The sequence below is a fragment of the Musa acuminata genome, chromosome BXJ1-4 (assembly GCF_036884655.1).
Source record: "Musa acuminata AAA Group cultivar baxijiao chromosome BXJ1-4, Cavendish_Baxijiao_AAA, whole genome shotgun sequence".
Lineage (NCBI taxonomy): Eukaryota > Viridiplantae > Streptophyta > Magnoliopsida > Zingiberales > Musaceae > Musa > Musa acuminata.
The window spans coordinates 11,581,295-11,595,459 of record NC_088330.1 but is presented as its reverse complement, the minus strand read 5'-3'; the positions used below and the strand labels follow the sequence as shown (position 1 = coordinate 11,595,459).

Sequence of the window (14,165 nt, the reverse complement as noted above, 5' to 3'; positions counted from 1 at the left end):
ATCAAAATTATCTATCATTTTATAACATATCATCATGACTCGGACACACAATAACAAGACAATGTAATGATTGATACTCACTGGGTACGAAGTTCTTGTGGAGCACATACCATACGAAGATATCCGATCTATATCAATCAAAGTAGATCAATTATGCATGTGTCAATACATGTATAAGACGGATCGACAAATAGATAAACATATTACTTGTTTATCATGTATCAAATTTAATCATGTGTGTGCCAAAAGTATGAAGTCATTTCTCGATAATCCAATCAAACGACGTCAAACTTGTGCCCTCTCTGTGTAATAAACAATTAACCGGATAATCAACCATGGAGAGGAGAACCCAAATCCAAAGTCTATAAGAGTAGGTGACAACTCCTCCATTGCCCTCGCACCTCCGAGAGAAGCAGGTGATGGAGAACACACAGGAAGGCCTTCCGACTGACCAAGAGTTCCATCACGACCTCGTCTCCAGCCTTCCACTCGAGGAAGGCATGTCGCCGGTGCGCCTCCGAAAGTACCAAGGCGTCTGGATGTCGGAGTACTTCCTGGTGGGCACCATGAACGCACAGCGATACTTCAAGTCACGCCCCACCGACATCCTCCTCGCCAGCTACCCCAAGTCCGGCACCACCTGGCTCAAAGCCTTGGCCTTCGCCACCATGACCCGAACCCGTCACTCCTTCGGTTGCCATCCTCTTCACCACCTCAACCCCCATGAGTGCGTGCCACTCCTCGACGAAATCGCCGGCAGCCTCGAGAGTCTCTCCGAGATCGACGCCGCGAGCGATCCTCGCCTTATCAGTACCCACCTGCCTTTCTCCCTGCTACCCGAGTCGATCAAGAGCTGTGGTTGCCGATTGATATACGTTTGCCGGGAGCCCAAAGATACGTTGGTCTCTCGGTGGCACTACCACGGCAAGATTGTAACAAATATGGGGAAGAGCGAGGTAATTCCTTTCGAGAAGATGTTCGACATGTTCTGCGATGACATCATGCCAAGCGGGTCGATATGGGAGCATGCCTTGGGCTACTGGAACGAGAAGACACAGACACCGGGGAGGGTGCTGTTCTTGAAGTATGAGGAGATGTTGGAGGATCCCACGGGAACGTTGACGAGGTTGGCCGAGTTCATGGGTTGCCCCTTCACCGAAGAGGAGCTTAGGGTGGGAGTGCCAGCGGAGATCGTAAGCCTCTGTAGTTTTGGGAACCTGAGAGATTTAGCTGTGCAACAGAACCGCAGAATCAGCCCTGGTGGTATCATGACGACGGAATCTTACTACAGAAAAGGAGCAGCCGGGGACTGGAGGAACCATCTCAGTCCAGAGATGGCTGAGAAGTTGGATCGGATCACCGCGAAGAAGCTGCAAGGAACAGGTTTGACTCTTGGGCGTCCCGTCTCGGAGACCACCGCCATGGACGCTTAATTAATTAGTTCCCAGCCCATGGAATGGATTCTGCTTGCAGTGTGCTTCGAAATTTCTACTGTGTGTGTGTGGTGTGATGAATTATGCTTGTGCGATTGAAATCAAATCAATTTGATCTAATAATATTATATAATATTACGAGATGTATCCTTTTTTTTTTTTTGTTCAAAAGAATAAATCATACTCTATTTTCAAATCTGAAATATCAATATGAGAACTAGATCCTTCTCCTCTCTTCCTATTTTTTCACAGAACCACCTAGATTAATGGATTAGGGGATTAGGAGAGAAGGAGATTGAGAGAAAAGTCTTAAACTCTCAATTGTTGAGATGCTATTCAGATGCACACTTAGTTGTTAGAGGCCACACTTAACCCTTAGAGGTCCTGTCTATTTATAAACGAAAACAGAGAGTCTAGAATAAGTTATTAGGAGAGTTCCTCCCATCAATGTTATCTCCTAAGGAATTCTATTTTAACATGAACTTATTGATCAATAATCATAATTAAAATTTAATAATATTTATAATATATCTTATTTAATTAAATAGGACCACAGTTACATTTCCAATAAAGTGAACGACAGGTCCATTGTTTGTTTGCTTGGTAAAAGAGAAGCCGACAGCCAGCAATCCGGTGGATAAAAAGAAAAGGTTTGGTTGCGGGAGAAAGCAATTCGGTGGAAAGATAGATTTGAAAGGATCTTGCTGCGTCGGATAATGAATATATATATAAACCAGGCGATCTCCTACGTGATTATTTTAAGGAGATTAACTTATGCATGTAGTGACACTCGAAAAAAGAAACTTAAAACTTGTCGCTCAATTATGGAGGCGACGTACGTACGCACTGTGCTGGATCTGGAATTGCTCATCCATGATCTTGCCGGAGACCATCATCCTTAAAATAATTGACCTGCATAAAATGATAGCAGCCCAACCTCCTGGCTGAAATGATTGGCATGCGTATCCGTCGGATGTGTCCTTGTGTATCCAACGTGGAGTCGACCTAACATCAATATCATATCAGATTCTTGATGTGATCTCTCTAAAATTCTAAGTCAGGTTCCGACATTGATTTAGGTGGCGGTGAGGTGAGAGTGAGAACGATCAAACCTTAACAACTACATTATGATTTGCCTTTTACGGTAAGGAGGAATAGTCTTATAACCAAAAATATTTTTCAAATATTTTCTGTTCGGTTGATACTAACATGAAGTTGGATAAGATCACTGCGAGGAAGCTGCATAGAACTGGTTTGACTCTTGCTCTTCCGGACTCGAAGACCACCGCCATGGACGCTTAGTTCCCAGTCCATGGAGGATAGATTCAGCCGGTGGGCGTGTGCAATGTGCTCCACGGTTTTTACTCCGTGTTGCAGGTTTAGAGTTGACTGTGTGACTCGTCCGTGTGCTGAATTTTCTTATGTCGATCCAGCAGAAGGTGGACGACAGCTCCAGCTGAGATCATGCATGGATTTTGGTTTGCCTTATGCCAAAACAAAAGACAGTGACGACCTCACCCAATTAGCCACGGAGAGAGGGGGGACGGGGAGAACTCAAGGCCAGAGGAAGAAGGCCTGATTCCTGGTAAGACCATGACGACCTCACCTCCACCCTTCCGCTCGGGCAAACTGCAAAGCGTGTCCTCGATGCGCCGCCGGAAGTACGATGGGAGCTCTACACGGCGGCGGGCATCATCAACGTCCAACGACAAAAAAGAAGATTTGTTTTCCGAAAAATCACTCTGAATAAAACTCTCATTAATAGTTTCAAGAATACAAAACAAAGTTCAAATTATAATCTCCATCTTCATTTCTTTTCCTAAATAGAATTTAATTCCAGTAAAGTATAAAAGGTGTCACCTAAACCTATACCGCAATTGTAAATAGTTTCAATTTAAAATTATGATGATTGATTCCCTTAAGTTCTCTTCAGTTATAATATAAAATCATGTAAACACAATAAGACAGAGCTATCAACCCAATTTGAGTAATATGTTAGACGGACCGGACCGAATGGGCAAATCTAATGTTAATTCACGAACAATTATGTCCACCATTCTGTGAGAAAATGGACCTGTTCATAAGTTCAGATTTTATCAAGAGATGGTGCAGATAATTGAACTCAAAAGACACTCAAACCTTTAGAAAAGGTATGATCAGAAGCATGGTATGGCATTCATGCAGACTCGCAAAAGGAATAGATCAAATCAGGTTACAACATTATGAGTCCTGAATTTAGGGAGTAACAGAAAAAACTGGTTCTAGTGTATCTTTCTTTTACAAAATTCCATCTAGATCATCCAGTTTCCTTGAAAACCTGTGGTCCAAAAATGTATGATCTAACAAGCAACTATTACATCTTCCAAAATGAATTATTGATTTCTACAAGATATAGTATATCTATGCTGCCTGGTCATAGCGCCCGACCTTTTCTCCTTCAACAGGTAAGGCTTGAAAAATGGGCACTGAATTTGACCATGAGAATACTAAAGATAATCTCCAGACAACCGTGTGTCAGAACCAATGTATCTTAGTGCAAGATGCAACCTGTAATTGATGGATGTCTAAAGTTGATGTATCTTTCCCATAAATGCTTATATCTTCCGATAGCCAGCTCTAGCCAGGGCTTCATGTTCCCATTGTAATGCACAACAGCTGCACTCTCAATCAACCTATCATCAATATCTTTGTCATATCCCAGTCCTAATACATGCCATCTCCGGTCAAGGGGCTCAATCAACCCATAAAATGTGAGGAGGCCAGGAGAAAGTGTCCCTGCCTTCCAGAGCATCCGATCAGCATTCTGTTCCTGCCAGTAGTGATATTTGGCGGTAACATTTACCTTTTTCCATGCTATGAGGTCAATGATGTTCATCCCAAATGCCCATCCACATGCCTGAGGATCAAACTTTGAGTTGATGATTGGATTGGAAAAATTCAGATACTTGTAGAACCGATGGAATGCCTCTAGACAAGTCTCCACAGCTCCCATAACGTTGCCATGCAATTCCACAGTGTATAGAGGGGTTAGATCCTTCTGCACCACAATGTCATCATCAAGAAACAGTACCTTTTCCAATAGTGGTAATATCTGTGGGATGTAGAAACGCAAGTGGTTCAACCGAGACTCAAATCTTAGACCCTCAAAATTCATTTCCCCACTTTGGTCTTTCAAACTGTCCTGAAATAACTGTCGAATTAGAGGAGAGTAAGAGGCATTCAACCAGGAAAACTCCTTTATGCTTCGGATTTCTACTGTACACCCTCTAAAATCATTCATGAGAAACCAAGTAGTCATGGCCCAGTAGTTAACCTCATCAGTTACCACATGAAACACAAGCTGTTGAGGGTGGTCAGCACTCGAGACAGTTGAATTTATGACAACAGAAGTTGCCAGCACGTTGTCAGAAAAGATACAGAAATGGTATAGGTTGTTGTCCACAAGCCGAGGAGAATTCCTCATTTCATCGGAAAATCTTTCAAGTGCTGGATTTCTGAACCACTCCTCTGTTAGCTTCATGCTTAAACAATGGAGACTTTTGGACATAGCTTCCATAGCCAATTGACCAAACTGGATGCTCTGAACTATTGCTGAATTTGCACGCTCTTCAAGGGCAAGAGCGTGGCTCTTCAACGTTGATATAGTGGTGCTTACATCATAATGGAAGTCTTGGGCCTTGAATATTAGCTGCGCTAGTTGATTGATTATCGGACGTGCTTCTTCTTCGGTGATATTTTTACCCCTCACAGCCGCTTGAGAGAGCAGCCATTGGCAATTCTTTATCTGTGAGCTAAGTTCCCAAGCAAATTGAAGGTTGTTATGCTCTTTGGCTATCACTACATATGCCTTAGCAAGGGTCATCTGATCAGCAAGTTGCCTGGCAAAGGAGGAGTTACTTAAAAGTTCCTGCGTGAGATTTAAACTTATATGCATAACTTCTTCATTGGTCAGGCCCTTCTCCTGAAATAATTAAGAAAAGACAGCTGAGAAGCCTGCCACTAGAAAATTGAAAGAGGATGCACATGCTACACTTACATCCTTCAAATGACACCATGCATATTTAGCAAGATATTAAAGCATAATAAGATCAAGATAGCACACAATTTAAATAAACTAGCAATCAAATATGACTGGCAGAGACCGGACGATTGTTTTAACATCACATTTCAACAAAAATTTTGATGAGGGAGGTAAATGATAGCTGAAGATTGAGAAGACAATGTGCGCATGCTTCAATAATTAATACTACTTGTTGAAAGTAAGCTTTGCAACAGTTAGTTTACTGCTGACTCCAGAAACCTTGTTTGTAGTCTGGACATCAGGTTCTACCATGAGTGTAAAATTTTAGAAAAATTTGAAGAGGTTACTAGTTTCAGAAATATATCCACAACCTATTTAAGCCAATAATTTTTATGTAAAGAACAATTTTGAAGTCATATGGACACACAGTCGCACATACAAAAGTTGTTATGATTGTTGACGAGGATTCCATATCCACAATAATGGTTGTTTTGTGACTACCTCCAAAGTGCATTATAAACCATCCACTTGGCCACCATAATAATACAAAAGAAATTATACTACTTTAGATAGTACAAGCACTCATCAAGCCTCCTTCCAAGCAAATCTATGAGAAAATTGTCTTATGCAACTTGGATTTAATTCACATGTTGATGATGCTAGTCCTTTGATATCATATTCAGATCAAATGGTAGCACAGAAATTGCAAAAGTGAATCTTTTTGGGTAGTTAGTCTGATGCTTTGCTGGACACAAACAGAAAAAAGACAGCACTTCATCCTCAGGATGCGATCATGGTGTCACCGAAGAGCTTCTTTTTCCTTCATTTAATTATACAATTCTTAATTTTGAAACAATTATCTTACATGACATTGTTAGTAGCGACAGGTTTTTTCCCCATAAAATTCATATCTTCAACCCGAAGTAAACATCACAAATTTTTCATGGGAACCGTGAGTCATACACCCTGTTTCTGAGGCTAGTAATGGACACGTTGCTCAAACCAATCAAAATGTTAATAATCTGCCATTCTTGATTTTTGCCACGAGAATCATTTACTAGATGAATGTAAATTGTTCATTAAGTCCTCCCTTGGGTTTCGCATCTGATCCCATTGTAGCATCAACTCCATACTTGATTCTCATGCTTCAAATGGAAGATTCATGATCAACTTGTTCGTAAGCAAGAAATAGACCCCCAGTCTATCAGAAAAATAAGAACTTCTTCGAATCAACTACATGGATATCCAACCTAATGTTTGAGACGAAATTCCTTCGCTCACCAAGTTTTCATCAAGAACTCTCCTACTAATTAACTTGATCCTGGTTTCACTATCTACTGCATCAATTAAAGAACTTATAAGTAATCCTTGTTCTGATTTCGTGACTGCTGTTACCAACAAACTAGATGACGCGATCCAATTCTTTTGACTGTTTATGTAGCACGAATGTCTTCAATTCATAATCGAATAAAAAAGGAACAATTTCTAGCAGAGGTCGTACCTGCACAGGCGCGGCGTGCTGGTCCTGGCGGTGCTGAAAGAAGAAGAGAACCGCCCCCACGACGAAAGAGATCCCAAGTAACGACCACATCCAACCGGGGAGGCGCCTCCTCGCCGGGCGCCGGAACTCGGGTGCCTGCCGCCGCATCTCCCCTCGATCCCAGACCCCACTCGTCCCCACGAAGATTCACACTGAATCAGCGAACCCAGACGCTCGGATCGGTGTCCAAACACGTCCAAGTTCGATCTCCTCTCTCGATCGCCGCCACCGGTTCCGACTCGAGATTGCGAATCGAATCTAGTAAAGAGAGACACAGAGAGCGATGAAAGCGATGCTTTGGTGTCGAAGGGAGCGACGGGATCGGAAGTCTGCGATGGTGGCGATGACGCATTTGGAATCCCGGAGGAGCGACATGGGAGGGAGGGGGCGAAGTGGGAATCTCATGATGCCGATCGACTAATTTTTAGCCGTCTGAATCGACGAGGTTCGGTGCGGTCAGACAAGGTTGGTGAAGATTCGACGCGTTGTTTCAGGTACAGTACAGGGGAACCCACCAATAGCTGCATTGTGTTGGATTGTCTCCGTCGACTGCGATGCGAAAGCGTTCGGACCATCGGATCGGCCAGTCTAACAGTGTGGATTGACTTCCAAACGGTTCATTGAATCCGCAGGCAAAATAATTGCGTGACATTATTGAGTAGGGTTTTATTTGCATAACTAACCTTGTAGAGTCTTAAACGAACGACTTTACTCCAATTAGTTCAATACACTACTAATTTCCTATGATTTGTAAGATCACGTATATTAATACATGAGAATAATTAAGGTTCCAGTCAATTTTGACAATTGTGTGTGTGAAGTGAATGAAGAACGACATTCAAATCAATTTTGTCTATGATTTTCTTATTTTCGAGTAGTAAACAATATCGTTTGAGTTATAATTATATAAGTTAATTATAAATTATTCTCTATAATTAATTATTTTTAGTATATTAATTTATATATTTTTAAAAATTATATTAAGATTTTTGTATTTACGAAAGTAAAATATTTAACTTTATTTCTCCTTACATCGTCGATTTTATTAACGAAAATATTACGTACTCAATAAACCTTTATGGTATTTCGATTAGCAAAGTTAACAACACGAGGAGAAATAAAATTAAATATATAAAATAATCAATAATTAACCCTAATTATGTTATCGCGTAAGGCCACCTGCACTCATAATTTTAGAAATTACACAACGTTGGAAATTCCATATATCTCGCCTTCATTAATTATTCGTCATATTAACTGCCAGGTTGTAGTGCTGAATTTTAATGAAGACACTAACGAGAAGTTAACACAAGTTGTAGTCTGTGGTACTCTTAATGAAAGCCACTGTCCTCATCCTTTACCCGATGTCATTTTAATGATTCAAATAATGCATAAAAGGATCCCAAGAAAACATATATGGGTAAAGCTGATTCTTACTCTAATGAATGAATGGAGGTGTATTTAATTGGATGATAGGCGACAAGTCATCATTTACTTTATGAGGCATTGATTCGTGCTTATCATCACAATATTGACGCATTAAATGCATATATTCTAAACATGATGAGATAAGATCGATACGGTACAAGATATCCAAATCTATTAGAACAGATTTATTTCTGATGTGACAAGGGAAGGGGCAGAGAACATCACGGAAGAACGGCAACTACTGATACGGAGCAACGAAGAGAGATCAGGAGATGAAATGCTTCACTCCAAAACCAAAACACAGGATCACCGCATCTTGACGACCACAACGGCGACGAGCACTACCAGACCATGCAAGAGCTTCACGGAAGAACGACAACTACTGATACGGAGCAACGAAGACAGAGCAGGAGATTAAATACTTCACTCCAAAGACGAAACACTGACGACCACAACGGCAACGAGCAATACCAGACCAAGGCAGAGCTTCTTGGATGGACGCCTGGGCGCTTCCATAGGAACATTGGCTCGGAGGTCTAAGAAGTAACGCTTGGGATCAAACTCGAAGGTGGCCCGAGGAATGCGCAGGCCCTTCCTCCCGGGAGCCTTCATTGTCTTGCCGGCTTCTCGAAAGAAGAAGCAGCAGCAGCGGCGGAAGAGGGAGGCGGGGTACGTAACCATCTTGAAAGCTCCTTTGAGGCAGTAGGTGAAATCCTTTATCACGATGGAGGCTACAAAGCCGATTGTGTTGAAAGCTCCTTTGAGGCAGTAGCTGAGGACGACAAGAGTCAGATGCAGCAGGATTGTTGCCAGGACCAGTTGAACCAGGATGCGCAACGCCTCGGGGCTGGCCGCAGCCGGCAGAACCCCGTCCAACTTCCCAACGAGGAACCCTACAACATCGCCCCATAGCTGGGAAAGAAGGGGTAGCTTCTCCTTTAGGGGCTCCGATATCAACTCCCCGTAGGACTTCACTGCTCCCTCTGCTTCCTTTACCTTCCTCGATGAAAATTGGAGCAGCTGAGGTAGCTTCTCCCACAAGGTCCCCTGCATGCTCTCCGTCACGCCTTTTGTTTGCTCCAACTTGTCCCATAAACTAGAGGCCAGTTTTGCATCCTTGATGCCCTTCAGCGCTCCCTCGGCTTCCTTCATCTTCTCAAATAAGACATTTCTCAGTCCCTCCATTCCTCTTTCTCGCCTCTCCTGTCTTCGCCTCTCTTCTCCTGTCTTCACAAGATAAAGAGTAAAGTGGAGGAAGTAGCGTGGGATGACAAAAAGTTGGGAATACTTTTCCATCGAAAGCTGGAGTGGTCTTCGGCTTTTTGTAGCCGATGGTGAAATGGAATCGAGGACTCTTAAGCGACGCTTGGTTTTTCTTCGAGACCAAGCGTCGTTTAAGAGTGTGTGCCTTCATTGTCGGTCGACGGACCTGTTCATGATTGACTGGAACTGCGGGAGGTAGCAGAAAAAGGTTCTCGAGCAGTGTTTAGTAACTGTGGTGTTTCTTCCCTTCACAAACTGTTAAATGCATTGCTTCCCTCTGCGTGCTGACTCAAGTGACGAAATTTATACAATTAATTAGAACATTATAATTCTTAACTTTAGAATGAGTTTGATGGAAAAACAAATATAAAAGGGTGATCGTAACATGAAAGGAAAAAGTTTTCGAGAAGAAAGATTCTGTTATTGATTAATAAGATTGATTTTGATTATCGTAAGTTTTTAAAATACTGGTTTAAATAATCATGCTCTCTAAATGGATCCTTCAAATTATTTTTACTCAATTTTTTTTCCTAATTTCTTGAAACTCATATGAGTATTTGATTTTTATATAATATTAATATTATCTAGTTAATCTGTAGAACGTGATATTTTTATAATCATATTATTTTAGAGTGAAAGATTAATATACTTTACTTTGGTTTTTTTTTCTTCTAAATCTTATATTGTGATTTGCTTACTATTTTGTTACTAGTTTGATTGACCTACATTATTAGATTATTTATAATTTATTTGATGTTAAATTATGTTCACATATAGAAGGAAAAAAAAAAAGAAGATTATGGTGCTTATCACTTCTACATATTCATGATTTCATATTTAATCTTTTTTTAACGAAATAGTATTTTAAGATTATGTGGATTATTCTTATTATGTGAATCAAATGGAGGATCCAAATAGCTTCGTGTTCAAATTAATAGCAATGAATTATTTTATTCAAAAGCTTAGAACGAAGGATATCTGATTTTGTAAAGATTTGTATGATCCCAATGAAAAGCAGGGGCCAAACTAAATGACAAAACAGATAAAGAGTGATAACGAATGAATAAAAAAACTGTTGGTTTGATGGATTGATAATAGTGTATTCCATCATGTATATTAGAAAACAAATGCATATCTTTTATGGACGAAAGAAATTAATAGGATGAGAGAAAACTCTCACAAAATTAAGTTTTCTTAGTCAAAAAGATATGTTCATTTGAGATATGAGTATGGTAGTAGTCGTTGAATCTAGTATTTTGATAATAAAATCAATTGATAATTGTGTTTATGTTTTAATCTATGTTTTGAGTGACGTAGGATGTTTCGATTAGGATGATATAATTAAAGCAGAAAAAATCATGTTGGGCTGGAGGAACATGTCAGAAGATTAGACGTCGGACCGGTGGATCGGTCGACGTATCGACAGAAGGCTTTAGGCCGTGGATTCGGACACCGGGCCAAGAAGAGCGGACATTACGCCAAGGATATCGGAGTTGCGGAGTCAAACTAGCCGATTGAGCAATAGGCCGCAGGAGAGGACGATGTGCCGAAGAATCGGACGAAGCGTCGAGGGACCAATGATATACTGGACAACTTGATTAATGCTTAGTATTAATTGTTTAGATCGAAGTTTATTTTACATGTGCAGGATTAACTACGATGGAAGTAAGACATGCAGCAGGAGTTGCACCGGAGTCAAGACCATGATCACGTTGGGGGTTCGAGAGTTCGACGGAAGTCCGGACAGCCGTCGGAGGTTCTGTAGGAACAAATCCGAGAAGTCCAGGAGCTTGCCAAAGAAGCTCGTCGGAACTCGCCAAGTGGATCATCGCAAGTCCAGGAGTTTGTCGGAAGTCCATCGGAGCATCGCCGAGGGTTTGTTGGATGTTCGCCGGAAGCTCGCCGGAAGAAGCGATTGACGCACCGGAGCAAGTTGCAGTAAATGTCTTAAGAAATATCGTAGTTAGCATGTCGATTAAGCTATGAATGGAAGGTAATCCCATTAACTTAATCTGAGGGCAATTGGGCCCTTGACATACCCAAATTGGGCCGAATGGATCAGCCCATTCGGACCTAGATTTCCTAGTTGGCGGTGGCACCGCCTAGGAGCTCAGGAAACCTGGGCGGTACAACCGCCCAGGTTAGGCGGTGGTACCGCCTGGGCTCAGTCTTCGAGCGAGACTAGGTGGTGGTACTGCCTCTGTCAGGCGGTGGTACCGCCTGGGCTCAGTCTCCGAGCGAGACTGGGCGGTGGTACCGCCTGAGCTCGGTCTCCGAGCGGTAGTGCCGCCCAGTTATGGCGGTAGTATCGCCAGGACCCCGAAAATCCGGGAAATGATATTTTTAAGCTCCAAATTCAAACCAGTTTGGGGCCTATATAAACCTCACCCTTTCCTGTATGAAAGGGTATTGAAAATCCAATCTTACTCTGTAATTTTTAGAGCTCAAAAGTGTTATATAAGTTAAAAGTTCTCCTCCATCTTTTCTTCCAAGTTTAGATCATTCAAGAGACGAGTGAAAATTTTGTAAGGGTTGTCTCCTAAGCCCGTCAAAAGGAGTGAAACTGTAAAAAGGTGGTTGGCCTTCGCCTATTGAAGGAAGGCCTCTAGTGGACATCGGTGACCTTATCAGAGAAGGAAGCAAAATGTGGATGTAGGTCAAGATTGACCGAACCACTCTAAATCTCGGTTTGTATTTACATTTTGTTCTCTATCTTAACTGCAAACTACCTCCATAACTTTATTTTAATTGCACTTCATCTAATCTTAAGTTAAAGTAATTTTCGAATTGACTTTCTTACCAAAATCGTTTTTATCGTACGAACGTAGTTTTAATCGTCGAAAGTTTTCCGCTGTAATAATTCACCCCCCCCCCCCCCCCACCCCCCCTCTTAGTGCTCTTGATCCTAACAGTAGCATGACTGAGCACATGAATAACTTCTAAGATATTATGAATTAGTTGACTAATCTAAAAGTTCTATTAACATATAAGTATCCTTGGCACCCTACTTGATAATTAAAAATTTTCGATAAGTTGTCTATGAGTACAGTCAAAGATAATCTATTCAATGAAGAAACCCAAAGAAAGAATATGAATGCAATTCTTACGGAAAAACAAGGAGAAAAGATAATACTAGAAACTCTCAAAATTTTAAAATCATGACTAATTAAGAGGAAGGTTCAAATCCAAATCAATAATGAAATTTTATCATTGCTATTAGTTATCACACATGAAAAAAGTATTGGGGATGGAAGAGCAAGTAAAAGAATTCTTTCGATTCAGGAAAAGCGATGTAGTATTTAAAACAATAGGATTGACAAGAACACATACAAGATATTCCCAAATGCACACACTCTCTATATTTCCTTACTTCATGAACTATGGTCTTTATAGGACCTAGTGATAACCACCCTATAACTACTAGATCATGATTGAGGTAGTTATTGAAATCACCCTATAACTACTAGATCATGATAACCTAGATAACTATGAATCAAATCTCAACACTCCCTCTTGATTCATAGTTGCATACACTGATTTGTGATATAAAATAAACATGTTTTTGAACTGGAAGCAACTTGGTGAGGATATCCGTAACTTGTTCATCTGTTCCACAATACTTTATTGTTATGGCTCCACTTGCTACAAGATCTCATATGAAATGATAGCGTATCTTTATATGTTTCGTTCTTCCATGAAATGTTGAATTCTTCGTCATTGCAATTGTGGCTTTATTGTCACAAAATATTTCCGTTGCTTCTTTTTGTTCTTGATGAAGATCTTCAAGAAGTCTTCTAAGCCATATTGCTTGACAAGCTATTGATGTTGCGGCTACATATTCTGTTTCCGATGTCGACAACGCAATTATTGCTTGCTTTTTAGAACTCCAAGATATAGCTCCCAATCCGAGGCTAAAAACATTACTTGAAGTACTCTTTCGATCATCTAAAGCTCTTGCTCAATCACTATTAGTGAAACTAAATAATTTATAATTAAAATTATGAGAATACCAAATACCATAATCTGTAGTTCCAGCAATATAATGCAGAATTCTTTTAATAGCTCCGAGATGATATTTACTTAGGCTATGCATAAACCTAGATACTACACCAACAGAGAATACAATATATGATCGAGTATGAGTCAGATAAATCAAACCTCCAACCAAACTTCTGTAGTATCTTGCATTTGTCAGATTTGTACCATCTTCAAGTTTCAATTTCTCATTTACATTCATGGGTGTTGTTGCAGCTTTACAATTAATCATATTAGATTTTTTGAGTAGATCCATTACATACTTTCTTTGTGAAATAAAAATTTCATCTGATCCTTGCTTCACTTCCAACCCAAGAAAATAATACAGTAGACCTAGATTTGACATTTCAAAACTATTCATCATGCATTTTTTAAATTCTACTAGAAGAGTTAGATGAACCCATATATATATTATCATTAACATAGAGGCAAACCATTAGAATAT

General features: G+C 40.6%; 2 protein-coding genes across 2 annotated transcripts; one reads left to right on the top strand and one right to left on the bottom strand.

The window, feature by feature from the left end:
- The first annotated feature begins 398 nt into the window (after positions 1-398).
- LOC135648922 (flavonol sulfotransferase-like) lies at positions 399-1,576 on the top strand. Its single transcript, XM_065166946.1, has one exon. The coding sequence runs from the start codon at positions 420-422 to the stop codon at positions 1,431-1,433; it is 1,014 nt and encodes a 337-aa protein (XP_065023018.1). The 5' UTR covers positions 399-419; the 3' UTR covers positions 1,434-1,576.
- Positions 1,577-3,624: 2,048 nt separating this feature from the next.
- Positions 3,625-7,409, bottom strand: LOC103981435 (hexosyltransferase GAUT11-like). The gene is made up of 2 exons (XM_065166938.1): positions 6,956-7,409; positions 3,625-5,394 (listed from the first exon to the last, which is right to left on the bottom strand). Exons 1-2 carry the CDS (start codon positions 7,100-7,102, stop codon positions 3,964-3,966), a joined length of 1,578 nt encoding a protein of 525 aa, XP_065023010.1. The 5' UTR covers positions 7,103-7,409; the 3' UTR covers positions 3,625-3,963.
- Between the last annotated feature and the right edge of the window lie 6,756 nt (positions 7,410-14,165).

Coding starts and splice junctions, on each gene's coding strand:
- LOC135648922 (XM_065166946.1), top strand. CDS start 420: ATGGAGAACACACAGGAAGGCCTTCCGACTGACCAAGAGTTCCATCAC.
- LOC103981435 (XM_065166938.1), bottom strand. CDS start 7,102: ATGCGGCGGCAGGCACCCGAGTTCCGGCGCCCGGCGAGGAGGCGCCTC. Junction 5,395..6,955: donor AGCACGCCGCGCCTGTGCAG/GTACGACCTCTG, acceptor TAATTATTTCAG/GAGAAGGGCCTGACCAATGA.